Source organism: Acinonyx jubatus, chromosome B1 (assembly GCF_027475565.1).
Source record: "Acinonyx jubatus isolate Ajub_Pintada_27869175 chromosome B1, VMU_Ajub_asm_v1.0, whole genome shotgun sequence".
NCBI lineage: Eukaryota > Metazoa > Chordata > Mammalia > Carnivora > Felidae > Acinonyx > Acinonyx jubatus.
Genome location: NC_069382.1, coordinates 39504608 through 39521623, shown reverse-complemented (window position 1 = coordinate 39521623; position 17016 = coordinate 39504608). Strand labels below are relative to the sequence as shown.

General features: G+C 44.7%; 1 protein-coding gene across 4 annotated transcripts in view; it reads left to right on the top strand.

Annotated features, from left to right (window-relative positions):
* The window catches only part of IKBKB (inhibitor of nuclear factor kappa B kinase subunit beta), a 74228-nt gene that overhangs the window by 16849 nt on the left and 40363 nt on the right, over positions 1 to 17016 (top strand). For 2 of the 4 annotated variants that reach the window (XM_015088489.3, XM_015088488.3), the window contains exons 3-5: positions 3576 to 3670; positions 4790 to 4907; positions 7501 to 7570. In XM_015088489.3, the coding sequence (XP_014943975.1) occupies positions 3576 to 3670; positions 4790 to 4907; positions 7501 to 7570 (283 nt within the window). The other 2 variants (XM_015088491.3, XM_027071455.2) reach the window with 2 other exon arrangements.

Below are 17016 nucleotides of genomic sequence, written 5' to 3'. Positions count from 1 at the left end.
CCAGTGAAAGCCCTGCAGTTAGGGCTCTCTCTGTCCCGGTCCATGGTTTTCTCTTGTCCAGATATAGTCCTATGCTTCCCCAGCCTCTCTTTCTTTTCCCTTTGTCTCTCTGCAGGAGGAGATCCCTCTCCTCTGTTCATTTTATCTCTCCCAGTTCACAATCACGCACGTATGGCCCGGTAGGTTGTCCCAGTGGGTCCCTGGAAGCGTCTCTGTCACTTCACCACCCGGACTCTTGAAGTTCAAAGTCCTTTGGCCTCAACACTGCTTTTTTTGACAGACAAGGGAACTTCGGATCCCCCTACTTCTCCACCATGTTGGCCCCTTCCCTTAAATATCTTGATTTAAACTCTGAGTCATTCTGTGGTAACAAACCATGAATTGCAAATCTTCTACTAAACTGTTACTTATCAGACTGTCCATCAAAACATTACATGCTAAATGGACTCCCTCAGCATTATTCCCTTGTTTTACATTTGGCCCATCATTTGTAGAACTGGGGTGCATTCCACTCTCAGTTTCCGTGGGGATCCCACGTCACCAGAATCAAGCATCTCTAATGGCATGTCAGCACTTCTGTTGATGAAGTTACTGTAGAACTGGGCAAAAATGTTTGAGTCTCCATGCTAAGGGGAAGTGACACTTGAAAATAAATTGAAATCAGTTTGAGAACAGACAGAGAAACCGGGAAGTTCATGATGTAGAGAGTATAACATTTTGTGAGATATAATACAGTCTGTACATTGATTGAAGAAATGGAATTTTCACATGTTCCCTAACTAATGAAAAGTATTAGATGGATTTCTACCCAAGTGCACTTGTACAACTGTACTAATTTGTTCAGTAACAATAGGATTTACGAGTTTTCAAAGAGGTGAGCTCTTCTTCAGAGTACCTCGGGATCTAGACCAAAGATCAGGGTCTAATAGCAACGTGTGAATAATACGGCAGAATCTGGTTATCCATGTCTGCTACCATGGGCGGCACCAAGGAGTGTTTGTTGTTGCAAAGTGAAAGAAGCCATCACAAAAGACCATGTATTGTGTGATACCATTTATATGAAATGTTCAGAGCAAGCAAATCTATAGAGATAAAAGGTAGATTCGTGGTTGTACTTGCTCAAAGGGCTGGGGGAAAATGGAGAGTGACTGCTCATGGGTATAAGATTTCCTTGGGGGATGAAATTGATTGTGGTTTTAGTTGTACTACTCTGACCATACCACAAACTGTTACACTGCATACTTTAAATGGATGAATTGTGTGGTATGTCAATTATATTTCAATAGCGCTGTTAAAAAAAAAAAAAACTAGGCAGGTGAGGTAACTGCACAACACACAGCTTAACCACAGCAGTAGTGGCATTTGACAGAAGCAACTTCAGAGAGTATTGTGGAGGTGTTGTAGTCAGAAGACGCTTCAACCTTATTTCTGAATCCCTTTTAGGGATTAATCTAATGATCAGTGATTCATGGTTTGGTTAAACAATTTCTGCTCATGTTTGGAGACTTCCATTTTTCGTTTTCTTACTGGGTGGACCTGTGTTCCCACCAGGGTCATTGCCAGTTTGGTAAATGTGTGGCCACGATGCAGTTCTGCTGCCCTAAGGACAGCCACGTGCACACCAGGAGATCTTGCTACAGTTTTCCATGTGTCTTAAGTCCCATTCAGTGTCATATGAATCGCTGCACTTACAAGAATTATGGTTCTTTTCAATATGCATTTTCATAAAATGGCAAAACTGACAAAATGGACTGTCAGGGCCTCTAGAATATCCTTCAGTTGGGCAAATTTTGCTACCGTTCTAAAATCTTTCTTGTTGAGGGATTTCCTGTAGCCATCATGCAGGCTGTGGCTCTCCCCCAGTACTTAAGGCTGTTGGGGAGGTTCTCCCTGCAGGTACACAGAACACACAGGATACTGGTGTAAGTCAGCTTGCTCACTGACATCGGGACCAGCTTTCAGGCTGGTGCCACCAAAGGCATAGCCAGAGGCACCTGCTGTCCCTCAGCTATCCTGGAGGCCTCCATATCAGCCTGAGGAGGTGACAGCAGTATAGTGGTGACACCCCTGTGGTGGTGAGAGCACCCGAGGCCAGAGCCGCTGTCCCTGCTGCTGTCAGCCGGTTAGCCTTCCCTTTCAGGTTGTCCCCTGGGGCTCCTTGGTGCTGCCTAGAGCACCAAGGAAAAGGAATGAGTTAATCCTCAGGACTCTGGCAGTCAGTTAATTATTCAAAAACATTTTATTGATTGCCTTCTTTCCATTCACAACCCCCCAGCTGAGGGCAGTTCCCTGGAAGAGGTTAAAGTGCATGAAGTGCATGAAGATGGAGAAGCCTATAAATTAACAAAGAGAAAATAACCCTATGACTCTACAGAAAATAAGCCTTTGGTTGGTATGTGCAGTGAAGGAATTGCGTGTTTGGAGAGCCGGGTAAGAGCCCCTTGAGGTGGGCTTGTATCGTGCCTGGGCACCCACATGAGCAAGAACATAGACTAGAAAAGCACAGAATTGGATAGGTGGTCTAATCCAGCTACAGTGTCAGATGCCTCGGGTGGAGCACTCTTGGGAGAGTGGCTGGGAAGGGCAGGGTAGAGCCAAGGTTCAGAGGATTTTAAATGCCAGGAGCACTTATAAGAGACACAGGTCTGCTCCTCGTGTTATTGAACACCTACTAAGGGCTGGGCACTGCTGGGTGCTCAGCTTCATGATAGCCCTGAAAGGTGGACATATGTATTGTCATTTTACAGATGAAGAAACTGAGTCAGACCAGGTACTCTGCCCAAGGTCACAGAGTTAGTAAATGCTGAATTGAATCATCCTGCGTTCCAGCTACTATGCTAGGCTTGCCTTTTCTCTGGAGAGACAAGACTTTTTTATTTTTTAATTTTTTTTAATGTTTATTTTATTTTTGAGAGAGAGAGATAGAGACAGAGCTCAAGCAAGGGAGGGGCAGAGAGAGAGGGAGACACAGAATCCAAAGCAGGCTCCAGGCTCTGAACTGTCAGCACAGAGCCCGACGTGGGGGCTTGAACTCACAAACCATGAGATCATGACCTGAGCCAAAGTTGGCGCTTAACCCGCTGAGCCACCTAGGCACCCCTGGAGACACAAAAGTCTTGCATGAAATAGGACGGCAGTGTGGCATTAACTGTTAGGTTGAATCATGTGGAAATGCCATTTGTGTAGGTCAAAATGGTCAATACTAGCAATTTCATATGGTTCCATCTAGCATTTGGGGCTCAGAGGAGTGAGAAAGAAATCTCTTCGGCAGGAATGGCCAGCAGAGGTTTCATGGAGGAGTTGGGAACCAAACAAGGCCTTGGTTTAGACTCTGGATGGGTAGAAATGAGAGAGAAACATGGGAGAGGTGGAAGTATGGAGGCCAGCCTAACAGGCTGGCAAGTGACTTGGGGACATCTATCAGTGGATACTCAAAGTGGGCCTCGGGATCCCAGAGGTGATGTGATCCATGCTTTGGGCCCTAAGGAGACAAATTTAGATTTGACTCATGGCTTTGTGGGTGAGCTTGGATGTTAGGGCTGCTAATCTTGTCCCTGTACACATTCTCTCTGCAGGAAACAGGTGAGCAGATTGCTATCAAGCAGTGCCGGCAGGAGCTCAGCCCCCGGAATCGAGAGCGGTGGTGCCTGGAGATCCAGATCATGAGAAGGTGAGGGCCTAGTGCACCAAGCCAAGGTAGGGCCATCATTGTAGGGGGACCAAGAGACTGCAGGAGCTGAGGAGCCCTGGGGCATTGAAGTGACATCTGGAGAGAGCCCTCTGGAGCAACAGCCGCACCTGCTGCCTCTGGAAAAGAGTCATAAATCTCAGTCCCTCAGTTAGGATAACAATTGACTTCTAGAGGAGTGGCTGCTAGGTGCTTTTATTTATTTATTTTTTTTAATATTCAGTTTTGAGAGAGCCCAAGCAGGGGAGGGGCAGAGAGAGAGGGAGGGAGGGAGACAGACAGAGAATGAGAAGCACACTCCAGGTTCTGAGCTGTCAGTGCAGAGCCTGATGTGGGGCTTGAACTCACAAACTGCAAGATCATGACCTGAGCTGAGTTGGACACTTATCTGATTGAGCCACCCAGGCGCCCCTGGTCAGTTTTATTTTTTATATTAAATAATTTAAAATAGCAGTTACAGTGAATTTTCCTTTGTCAGCAAAGATGCTTTTTCCCCCTTATATTTCCAATTCCAAGATGGTGTGTGACTCTCCACCGTTGTAAAACAGTCACCAATACTTCTTCCTCTAGTGTGGAGACAGGGGCTGTCTGTCAGTCCCGGGATGATTGCTGTCCTCCCAGGTAGTGAGGGGTTTAGGTAAGCGTTGAGGTATACTCGCAACCCAGTCATTTTGCAAGACCTCAAACAGGTGCTCCCTCCATGAACCTCTTAAAAAGGGGAGGCATCACCTTGTTTACACACACACACACCATCCCCACTGGAATGGCATGAGATTGGAAGTCCCTCTACCTTCTCTGCTTTTAGAAGCAGTTTTGAAGTACAGTGAGAACTTGATATGGGGCACTCTAAAGAAAATTCAGTTGCACATGTTGCACTCACAGTCCTTGCGCTCGTGGTGCTGAAAGTAGAGCTGGGTAGTTGCTAACTGACCGGGCACCAAGGTGAATAGCCAGTTCCTGACCTCTATCCTCCTGCTAATTCCTGAGGGCCCTCAGCCAGTCCAGGCCTTTGTTGTAAAGCTTTGCTGATACATGGGCAGAGCGGGGAATGGGTTTGAGCCCGAAGTCTGGGTGTCTCCCTCACTGGTTTCTCCTTCCTAGGCTGAACCACCCCAATGTGGTAGCTGCCCGGGATGTCCCCGAGGGGATGCAGAACTTGGCTCCCAATGACTTGCCTCTGCTGGCCATGGAGTACTGCCAAGGAGGAGATCTCCGAAAGGTGAGACTTCAGGGTGGCGGGACACAGCCTGTCTGGGCAGGGAGTGGTGGAGAGGCCTTTCACCCCTTTTATCACCAGGAAGCTCAGGCAGCCACGGTGACTCTGGCTTGCTTTCCCTTCTCAGATCCCCCTCATCCATGCTCAGGGTGGGGTGACAAGTGTGTGATGTGAATCAAGAGACTGAATCAGAAGCTCTTACGAGAAAGGCAGGGAAGGGCTTGCTGTATGTCCTGCACAGTGATTACTAAAATGACAAGGAAAAGATCACCAGGTTTTGAGGATGGGGAAGGACTGGACAAGTTCCAAAACAAACTTTTCTTCCCTAGGCATGTCAGAGCCACTGCAGTCCTTTAGTGTCAGTGTCACCACTGTCCTTATTAGGAGGGATTTTCTCCTACTGATGTGGTGGCACTGCACACGGGGTCACAGAGTAGAACAGGAAGGGGCTGGCTTAGTAATCAGGGGACTGGGATGAAACCCCAGAGCCACCACTGACTCATCTTCTGGGCATTTGTCCCTCTAGCACATTAACTTCTCTTTGCTAGGACGTACACTTCAGGGTGCCTGACGGCAGCCCCTTGTCTCAGGGACGGTCATGTCTGCCCACCGCCCCAGCATTGTCTGAAACACCACCTGCTTTTATATGTTGCCTCGTTTGATTTTCAACAGCCCTGTGATGTTGGTAAAACTATGATTCCCATGTGAAGGATGGATGTCATGGCCCAGAATGTTGAGGCCGATGACCAGGCCTCACATGGCTGCAGTGGCAGAACTTCTTTGGTCACAGTCTGCGGGAGCCCCACTGTGGGCCACCTCTCCATCTGTGAAACCAAATGATGCTACATAGTGTGAGGAAAAATAAAAGCTCTGGACAACAGAGTTGTTTTTGTGCAAAAAAAGAGATCGCTCTATTAGTGTACTTCTCCCCTAACTTTTCACTCTAGAAGAAGGGCCATTATATTGTAACAGGTTGCGGGGGGGTGGGGGGGGTGGGGTAGGCAGGATACCCAGGCATTTCTTCTATCTTGACATGGCAGTTTCCTGGACCCAGCATCATGGACTGTTCTCATTACTTTTCTGACCCCTTCTGCCTTCTTTTTGTGAAGGAAACTTTCCATGAGTGTTGATCTGCTCAAGTGGCTTTCTCCTGCCATGGGAGGTAGACAGATCCTGGGAGTGTGAGAGCAGGATGTGAACAGTCATTGGCATGACCTACAAGCAGGGAACTGATAACGGATGAGAAATGGGGAATTTGACAATGCTTCGATTTTCCTCTTTATTTTCGTAACCTTTGACAATCATCCGATTACTAAATGAGTTATTTAAAATAGGGATAGAGTCATGTTGTTACAGTTGAGTGGATGGTCCTTAGAGGGCAGGGGGAGGGGGGTTGGTGAGATGTGACCAGATTATGGAGGGCTCTGAAGCCCAGCAGAGAACTTGAGACTTGATCGTGTAGGCAGCAAAGAGCCAGTTAGCCATGGAAGAAGATGACGCACTTCAGTGTAAATGACCTGGCGTGGGGCACGAGATGATCTGTGGGAGGCAGGAAGCCCTTGCACTCTGAGGGGCCTTTGTCCATGCTGCTCCCTCCTAGGGGGATGCGCAGGGAGGGCGCTGCTGCCCAAAGGGCCTGGGATCTCTGTTCTCTCTGTTCTCCAAATGAGGTAGCCTATCTTTCCTTCCTCTCAAGAGTTCAAAACATACTGCCCTGGGCACAGAAAGGCAAGCTTGGCCAGCACATGAGCAAATGTGGAAGCAGGAACTGATTAGAAGACTGAAGTGTGTATGCCCAGCTCAGGCAACAGACTCTTGGATGTTCTTGGATATAAATGCTAGTTAATAACTTTGATCCTCGAGTGGGAAGTTATTTTCTCCGCTGTCTTCAATCGAGGCCAGCTGTCAGCAGCATATTGAGCCAGGGCCAGGAGGGCAGAGAGGACAAGTGTTTGGGCTTGGGCCTCAGATAGACATGGCTTTATATTCTAGCACTGCCCTGGAATGGCTATGTGAACAGACAGATCACTGAACCCCTCCAGTCTCAGGCTCCTCACCTGTGAGGTACTCACCTCAGTGGCAGTGGGAGGATGAAATGAGACCGTGTAGGTAAAGCTTTACTGAGCTAATCTGTGCAGAGGTTAGCCAGGTCCTGGGCATGTCGTAAGTGCTCATTAAATATTCCCCACCACCACCATCATCCCGCTGGCAAGGCCACGTTGGAGGAAATGGTCAGAGGGTGGTTTTCAGTGAGTGCCTCCACCCTGTCCTCTGTGGGACTATGGGGAGTAGTGGTCCCATTGTCGCCGAGTGTGGCCTCTGGCCTGCCTCCTTCAGAACTGCAGCTCAGGTGAGAAAAATCTCTCATCTTAGAATGACTCAGACACCTCACCGATGAGTATGGGAGTACTTCTGGGAGTTGCACTGCTGCTTCCTCCTTCCTCCACCTGCTGCCCAGGCTGTCTTGACAGCCTTAGGTCCTCAAAGCCCAGGGCTGGGGTTAGCACTCACATGACTTCAGCTGGGAAGACACACTGTGGACTTGGTGGTGGTAGGGGACCGCTCACTCTGATGCTTCTTTTCAACTTCTTGACAGTACCTGAACCAGTTTGAGAACTGCTGTGGCCTGCGGGAAGGAGCCATCCTCACCTTGCTGAGTGACATTGGTAAATCCCAGCCCTGGAAGTCAGGTCATGGTCTCCACGGAGGGTGTGTGGTGCCCCTGTGAGTTCTTGCGGAGCACAGAGGGGAGATATTTTGGTCCTCTGTTCTTTACAGAGGGTGGGGTTGTCACCAAGGGGCTAGTCAGGCAGGCGCTGAACTCAAATAGATTTCCCTTCCTTCCGGACTAAGTCATGAAGTGAATGATGATGTATATAGAATAACAGATTTCCTTTCTCATTGAAAAGCTCCACTCCCTGCTTTCCTGGAAAGGGCAGCAATAGAATAAGTTGTCATTTGAATGAATTTCATCCCTTGGCAACTAATTTTTCCACTTCCATGTTGACAGCATAGGAAAAACTGCTCTTGTTCAATCCTTTGGTATTGTTAGTGTCCTCAGATGAGGGTGTCTGCTACACTCTGAGGGAGTGTAGAGTGTAGATCAGGGAGAAGAGTGACCTCAGACCGCAGAGGTCAGATACTATCTCCTGGACCCTGGTGCCCATTCTAGGTCAGCACATGGTTCCAGCCTATGGAAACAGACATCAGGGATGCCTGGGTGGCTCAGTTGGTTAAGTGTCTGACTCTTGTTTTCGGCTCAGGTCATGATCTCGCGGTTTGTGAATTCAAGCCCCACATCAGGCTCTGCACTGATGCGTGGAGGCTGCTTGGGATTCTCTCTCCCTTTCTCTCTGCCCCTCCCCTGCTCTCTCTCTCTCAAAATAAACATTAAAAAAGAAAGAAAGAAAGAAAGAAAGAAAGAAAGAAAGAAAGAAAGAAAGAAAGAAAGAAAGGAAAGAGAGAGAGAGAGAGAGAAAGAAAGAAAGAAAGAAAGAAAGAAAGAAAGAAAGAAAGAAAGAAAGAAAGAAAAGAAAGAAAGAAGAAAAGAAGAAAGAAAGGCAGGCAGGCCCTAAGCCTCCTTTTTTTCTTTCTTTATTTTTTTAATTTCCAAGATTGTTGGTACAGATTGATAATTTATAAAGTTTAGAGTTATCCAGAGTTTGTCACTGAGTGACTAGTTGCCCCTAGATACGGGCATTGATACCACTTTTCAACCCTCTTCATCTCAGCCTCTCTGAAGCTACATGCTTTTATCTTTTCGTTTACTCAAACTTTTTTTTTTTTTTTTTAGAAAAATATCAAATATATAGAAAAGTTGAAAGAGTAGTACGGTGAAACCCACATACCTTTCATCTGGATTCACCTGTTGCTACGATTTTGCCACATCTGTAAAGCTGTGGAAGGGTAGGTGAGCCTCTAGTCTCTGAAACACTCTGCCTTCCTAGTGTGGGTCCACCTCTCCCTTACCCTCTGTCACTCTTCATAGAGGGTGGGCAAGAAGGAAATGAAGGCGGGGAGAGTCCAGCAATGACATAAAGTTAGGATCCAAACAGTCTGACATCGAAAATTCCATCTCCCTCTGAATCCTGTGTTTGTCCTTTGGATGGAGTTCACAGTGGGGACAAGTTGACATTGCACCAGTTTTATCTGACTTGAGTGGGCGTCCACCACTAGCCAGACTGATTCCTTCATGAGTTGGCCTGTGTGAGTCTACTGGAAGGGCCCTCTCTGTCTATCTAGAGGGTCTAGTCTATCAGTTGAGAATCCCACCTGTTTTCTTGACATTTTGCTTAGACAACACTTGATTGTCTTGTTACCCCAGTGGCCAAATTATTAATTTATTCTGTTGAGTTGGGCTAAAGGCTGGTTAGTAGTTTGAGGAATATTCTTTTGCTCTTAATGGGAAACTTATTTTATTCTCTCTGGTTAGAGCTTTAAGTCATTTTTTAAAATTAATTTATTTCTTTTAGAGGGAGAGAGAGCACATGAGCAGGGGAGACAGAGGGAGAGAGAGAGAATCTTAAGCAGGCTCCATGCTTCATGTGGAGCTTGACACAGAGCTTGATCCCACAACCCTGGGATAGTGACCTGAGCAGAAAAAAGAGACCAGTGCTTAACCACTGAACCACCCGAGTGCCCCAAGCTTTAAGTCATTTTTTTTTAAGTGTTATCCTCTCAAATATTTTTCTTTCACTGATTATATTAGCAAATAGTTATGAAGAAAGTCTTTAATTTCTTGGCTAGAGTACACAGAACTTTCTACTTCCTCCTAAAACTTTTACTTCCTTAAGTGATTCTGTAGTGATGTTAATAAAGCATCTACTGATTGCATATTCTTTGGTCTGGGCACATTTTGTATGCCGTTACCATTGGCTTGTGTGATAGCTTTCATATTATCTATTGAAGTTGTGGGTGTGTGTTTAAGTTATACATAAGTCAGAATAATGAAGATTGGTAAACTCCCAAGTGTGCATGCAATTCAGCCCTCCTATAGGTGGATGTATATTAAAATTCTTTAGGTCACTGGTTCCCTATCTTTCCTCTCTGTGACCCAAAATTGGAAATAATGAGGCTATGAAGTACTAATACTCTAGGATGAAATTCTTGAAAGCAGAGATTTTAGTCATTGCTGTGTCTCCAGCATCTAGAATAGTGGTATCCTATATAGTAGCCTCTCTGTAAATATTTGTCAAATGAATGAAATAAATCGGAAAGGAAATTAAAATAACTAAGGACCTATTTATTTATTTATTTATTTATTTATTTATTTTATGTATAATTTTCTGGGTTTTTTTTCAATATATGAAGTTTATTGTCAAATTGGTTTCCATACAACACCCAGTGCTCCTCCCAAAAGGTGCCCTCCTCAATACCCAACACCCACCCTCCCCTCCCTCCCACCCCCCATCAACCCTCAGTTTGTTCTCAGTTTTTAAGAGTAAGGACCTATTTAAAAAACAAAACAAAAGATGATGTCCACATTTTATTAACAGTCCCAGGTCAAATACCTGCCTTTACACTTATTGGCATTGTGACCTTAGTCATGTTACCTAATTTTTAAGAACATCTGTTTTATTAGCTGTAAAATGAGACTGTCACTCACTTCATTAGAATGGTTATGAGGACGAAATGAGATGATATACAAGAAGCTGCCAGCACAGTGTTTTCTGCTCCTCGCGTAATGTATGGTCAGCAAATATTCATTTCCTTCTCATTTCCTTCCCCCTCTGGATTTGGATTAATAGCATCCCTTTTGAAAAACCTCAGTTACCCTTATTTGGGATCCGGTGAGCCGGGCAGGGGGTTGCCTTGTGAGACTTCCCTTCCTGGACATGGTTCATCTTCAGACCTATTCCTGTGTCCGTCACCTTTTGGAGCAATCCCATCCCCTGATGTTGTGGTTGTGTTGTGGTTGTGGTTGTTGATAAGCTTGTATTTTACTTTCATTTCCGTTTCTGATTTGTGTACAAGATTCATCAAGTTTATTTCTTTTGCAAGGATCTCGTCACTGAGCCAGAGTTCAGAAGCATCTCCCGGAGCTCATATAACATAACTCTTTTGTATTCTGAAACATTTCCTGAGCATATTTTGTTCCAGTTTGTTCCAAGTGCTGGCCCCATGTTCCCTTTGTTGGAGTTGCCACTGCTGTTCTCTGCCAGGTTGACTTTAGATAAGTGGTAGAGCCACACCCTTGACCACTGGGTCCAGAATTCATGGCCTTCTTTTCTGGATTAAACCTGTTTTAACCAAGCTTCTTCTGAGCCACTAACCTTACAGAGATGCCCACTCAGAGCTGTATCATGGTAATAGATAGACATAGAAAGGATTTTTCCAGTGAACTTTAAGTTGGCCCAGAAGATACTGCAGAATACATAGGAGAAAATGAGCAGTTTCCTGGTGAGCACAAAGGCCAGACAGACCTATTAGACAGTTTCTCCTATGCTGGTAAGTGATCTGGGGACAGGTGCAGAGGCAGCTGGAAATGATCTGGATTTCCGCATAATGTAACCCTAAAATAGCTCAAGGAAGTTATATCTAAGTGGAGTCTATTTAAACACTCTTGCTCATTAGCCTTTGGAAAACATTGGAGTGTATTTCCTTCTGCCAGCAGAGGCGCAAACTGCTGAGCGCTCAAGGTTGAGGGAAAGACTGACCCTTTCTGGACGCCCGTGTCTCCACTGTCAGGCGGGGACCTGCCCGTGCCCTGGCCAGTTGGGTGGGCCAGTTGTGTGATCGCCATGGCCTCATCAGATCTTAAGTCTGAGTAGATCTTCCTTGATTTTCCAGATGGCCAGTTTACTGTGGGGACTGACCATCTTGTCCTCTGAACCTTCAGGAACCCCACTCCCCATTTTCATCTGTGCTTCATTCTCTGAGTCACCATCTCTGTCCCTGTTTGAGCTGCTCCTTATAGGCATCAGTACCTCAACAATAAAAAGCAGAGAGGATTTCAAAGAGAATACAGGGCTTTAGGGAAGAGAACTTATCCTAGGAATCAAAATTTAGTGTTTCTCTGATTGTGTGGATTTATAACACAAGGGGACTACTCGATGTCAGAAATTGAGACCATTTGTATATAAAGTATGTTGGGAAGCATAAATGAACATAATAATAATAGAAGAGAAGACAACTGGCTTTTAGTCCTGGCTTCTCCATTTTCTCAGAGCTGTTACCTCAGGCAAGTACCTTATGGTCCATTTATCTTTTCATTTCTTCTCTGTGGAAAACTGGGTAACTTTCGGGGCTTACGTTTTCTCAAACTTAAAATGAAGGGTTTGGGCTTGGTGATCTCTAAGTTCCCTTCTAACTAAATATTCTATTTTCATTATTCAGAGGGCAGGTTTTCAGAATGGGCATCCCAGAATGTCTTTGACATTCCATCCCTCATGGCCCGGTTTCTCTCACTTCTCCCCTAGTGCATTTCCTTTCCCCAGAGCTTTGTCTTGATGCTTTCTGTTCATTCCTGCTCCATCCCCTCTGTCTCTCTCTGCACCTGAACTGATTGCCTACTGCTTTTTAATATTCTGTTTGCCAGGCTGTTCTCATCACATCTTTATCAACGATATTCTCTCCAAAGTCTGTGTATCCAACCCTGAGCCTTATCCTCAGCTCCATACCCATGTCTATTTACTTCTCCGCAAATCATTACCAAATGGAAATCCTAGACTTCTTCCCTAAGCCAGATCCCTTCCTGGCATCCCTTTCCTGTGTCACCAGCCCATCTTCCCGTCAGTAACCTAGCCATGAGTGCCAATTCTGAATCTCGTCTCTTAGAACCTGCCCTCTTCCTGCTCCATACCCTCCCATTTAAAGGCTCCAGAGCCTTTCAGCCCTCCTTCATGCCACATATCCTGTTTTCCCTCTCTGTTCCCACTGCCCATACTAATTCAGTGTCATAACAAATCACTGCAATGATCCCTCACCTGACCTCCTTAGCCCCATCTTACTCGTCCATCTTTCATGCTTTTGAAAGGACACTTTCATCATAATCCTTCAAGGCTAAACCTCTTTGCTTCACATTTCTCTCAATCCACTGTCACCAGCTTAGCAGGTATGTGGCTCTCAAAACCCCCTTTTCAACCCTCCTGCTAGCCTTTGCAGGTGGCACTTCTGAAAGGGGGGCATTCTAAAGAACGCTGCTCCTGCACCTGCCCAATGACCCGAAGCCTTCCTGTCTTTCGGGACACAGCTTTAGACCCACCGTGACCCGTCACTCACAGTGGCTCTCCTCATGGCGTTCCTCTCCCCTGCTGCCTCCTGCGCTCACTTGATACTTGGTGTCTCTGCTGTTGTTATTGGATCTCTGCCTGTGGCTGACCTTGAGGACTGACTTCTGGCTTTGGGGGCTGCTGACCAGGCTCTGCAATGAGTGAAGAAAATGCCTTGATTCGGTGTCAAATTTCCCACAATACCTAGGAAGCACAAGACACTTCATTAGCACTTGTCGAACAAATGAGAACAATTGTGCACTTTTCTCTCAGCAGTTGGTGTGACTGCCTCGCTACCTTCCTGGGGGGCTATTTTAGCTGAGAAACCTTCAGCCAGATTAAATCTTTTTCTACATGTTCACACTTGGCTTTCTAATCTGTTTTGCTTGGAAAGTCCAGTACACCAGAGTGACTGGTACATAGTAGTGTTAAATGTTAAAAAAAGAAATCTCAACTGAGTAAATTTTAAGGATCTTACTGGCTTTATTCAACAATTCATGAATTGGGCAGCGCCCCATCTAGCAAACAGAAAGGCTCTCTGAGGAGCTGCACAAAATGAAAGACTTTGATAGGCAGAAGGGGGCAGGACAAGGAAGTCACTAGCAAAGAGTGGATTGTTTCAGGTAAGGTCACCTTTCTTTGGAGGATGGCAGGGGCCCCATCAGGCAGATTACTTCATTAGTGCAGACCAGGTAATTCCAGACTAAGATTACATTCCTGGCAGAGGCTGAAGCTACAGTTAGGTTAGATGCCCCCTTAAATTTCAGTTTTGTGACATGGGCTTAGCACAAGTGACTGACTCCATTTTAGGCCTGCTGTCTCTTTTTTACAGTTCCTCCCTTTTGATCAGACTTTGAGCTTAACTGAGAGATGTGATCAAAATTTAAGGCATCAGTGTCACTCCCAGCTATTGCTCTGAAGTTTTAACAGGTTTTGCTGATGCTCTGTGATTATTCATAGGTCATGACTTCTTTTTGCTGAGTCTATGTGGAATGCACAGGTCATGGCTTCAGGTTCACATTTTTTTCAGTCAGTAATTCTCCTCATTCCTTTTTTGACATTCCAGTCTTAGGGCAATCACTTGATGATTAGTGGCTGTGAACATGCATTTACAACTTTTTGAGGAAATACAGCACGCTAGGGAGATTGCTATGATTTTTACACACAGGGTAATTCCCAACGTCTGGAGTGCGCTTCAAAACCATGGCCCCCAAGACCTAACCCAATCAAAATCAAATAAAGACAGACCGTGTTGAGTCACTTTCTTAAGTCAAGTGGCTTAGTTCAGTGATTTTATGTAGCTGAGTATCAACTTCCCTGAAGTGTTAATCCAGGCACAGTAAGTAGTGTTGGCCGTAGCACAGACACCTTGCTCAGCTTAAAGATAATCAAGGACTGTCCTATTATCAGGAACAACTTTGCCCAGAGAGTCTAAGGATTTTTGTTGGGCAGCTATTGCTTTAAGAGTTAAGGAGAGTTTCTTGATAATAGCCTCATATGTACTCCTAGCCAGGAAAGCAAGGACCTGCCAAAGGGAGCTAATACTGAATCGTGAATGCTTCCTGGTAATTCCCATTTGGATCCTTGGCACAGGACTGGAATGAAGGCCAGTAAAATTTAAGGGTCTGTATACCACACAGGTGGTTTTATTCTGGTTACCTTTGCCTTGTGTCCCTTTCTTTGTGTAGAGCCTGGATGCAAGTTTCCCTGGGTACCCTGCGATTGTTAACCAGAGAATGGGAAATGGACCCCCAGGGTTAGAGAGTCTGATGCAATAGAGATGGAGCAGAGTTTGTTCAGAGAAACTGGGACATTGGAAATCAGAAGTTTGTGACAGAGTTACAGAATCACCAGCATTGTGGTACATCCAATAGTTGTTTGGAGGTTAGATTACCCCCTTAGCAATGGCCTGGGACATACAGATGATGGTGTTATCTTTCCAGGCCAATGCCAGAGTAAAGGACAGAAAAGGAGGAAGAAAGGATTTCATGTTTAAAGTATGAAGTCTTGCTCTAGTGACTTGGGTGGGAGTAGTCTACCTTGGTGTTAGCTATTTCTCTTCCTGGCCAGAGAGCCTGGCTGCCATCTGGGAGAGGAGGACCTGGTGTAGTCTCTTCCAAGGAAACTGAAGGGCAGTCTTTGTCTTTATTGATTCCAAATTAGAAGGGTGGAAGAAAATTAGAAATGTTAGTTTGGAGAATCATAGCCAAATATTTGAAGAAACTAGAAGAATTTAGGATCCAATCTAATTTATGGGGATATAACAAAACCTCAAAGAAAATTAACAGAACTAGAATCTATCTACAAAAGTGTGAACAGTTTTTCTCTCTACAGTTATCCCCATTTTTTAAATTAAAAATGATCACAGTGAAACTAATGTGTTTGCATTAAACTTGGCCTGATTACTTATGTCAATGCAGCAAGAATAGTGATTAGCCATATAAGCTCCTTTTAAGACTGCTTTGTGGACCTCTTCATAAAGAATGAGATTGAACTCTTCAATCTCTGAGGCCAGGAAGCCAAGCCAAGGATTTATCATCAGATTTTACCTGCAGTACCTATAATTTAGGTGAATTTTCTCTTATCAAGTTTCCCCTAAATATCCTGGGGTTTCTGGGGCTGCCAGTAAGTGACCTTTCTTAGTCATCTGGTAAGACTGCTAGGAACCTTTTATAAGCAAGGTACCCAGTGATTTTTCCAAGCAGTTCCTTGAAGTTGTCTGGCCATATCTGAGTCTACACACATCTCTCTTAAATGTAACATTTCAGTCAAGGTCTCGATAATATAGCCCAAGTTTTTAACTGTGTCTTGTTACAAGGACAACAGTGTCTTATTGGACTTATCAAATACCTAGCTGTATTACCATGAAAAGAATACTCAAGAGTTTCTGGATTCTGGAGGGACCAGGTAAGGAGAAAAAGTAGATGTTTCATTCATACCTTTGTTACAAAGTTATGCTTTATAAAATTGCTGTAAGTCAGGCGTAGCTTAGAAGGTTTCCTTAGGGGTGCCTGGGTGGCTCAGTCTGTTAAGCGTCTGACTTCAGCTCAGGTCATGATCTCGTGGTCCATGAGTTTGAGCCCTGCGTCGGGCTCTGTGCTGACAGTTCAGAGCCTGGAGACTGCTTCAGATTCTGTGTCGCCCCTTTCCCTGCCCCTCCCCCGCTCACTCTCTCTCTCTCTCTCTCTCTCTCTCTCTCTCTCTCTCTCTCTCTCTCAAAAATAAATAAACATTTAAAATTTTTTAAAAAATAAAAAGAAGGTTTGCTTAAATCTGGAAAGGAAAACAAAACATCGAGGAACCAGCAGTATTTCAAACCAAAAGGCATAATCCTCCTCCTCAAGTCATTCAATCCCATTTAATTAATGTTTGTTCTGCTTGAATCCAGTTCTCCCATTAATTCGGGAAATTTTTACTGAGGACAATTTTATGATCTTAAAGTTATCAGAAACCTGTACTTGGCAAAGTTCTTTCCCAAGTACAAACCTATTCTCTTTGAAGTACTTCTGCAGAAACACTTCCATAAGAGCATCAGAGTAGGAGAATAGAACAGTAACTTTCTGCAAATGATGAAGACTTAAAAATGATGAGAGTTTATTTGATAAGGGAATTGAGTAATTTCTGTGATATACAACATTTTAGTATAATAACTGGAATTATTATTGATAACATTATTATAGGAAACATAGAGATCCAGGAATTTCATACAGTTTCTGGAACACTTACATACCAACACAAATATAATATAAAGAAAGCTTAGTATTACGCCTCATATAACAATGCTTCCCATATAATTTAACATAGCAAATAAGCCCAATTAGTTTTACATACCCTTTTGTATAAAGAGAGAGAATAAATCTTTTGAGATCTTCCAGGAGCCCTCTGCAAAATTCTAGTTAGTT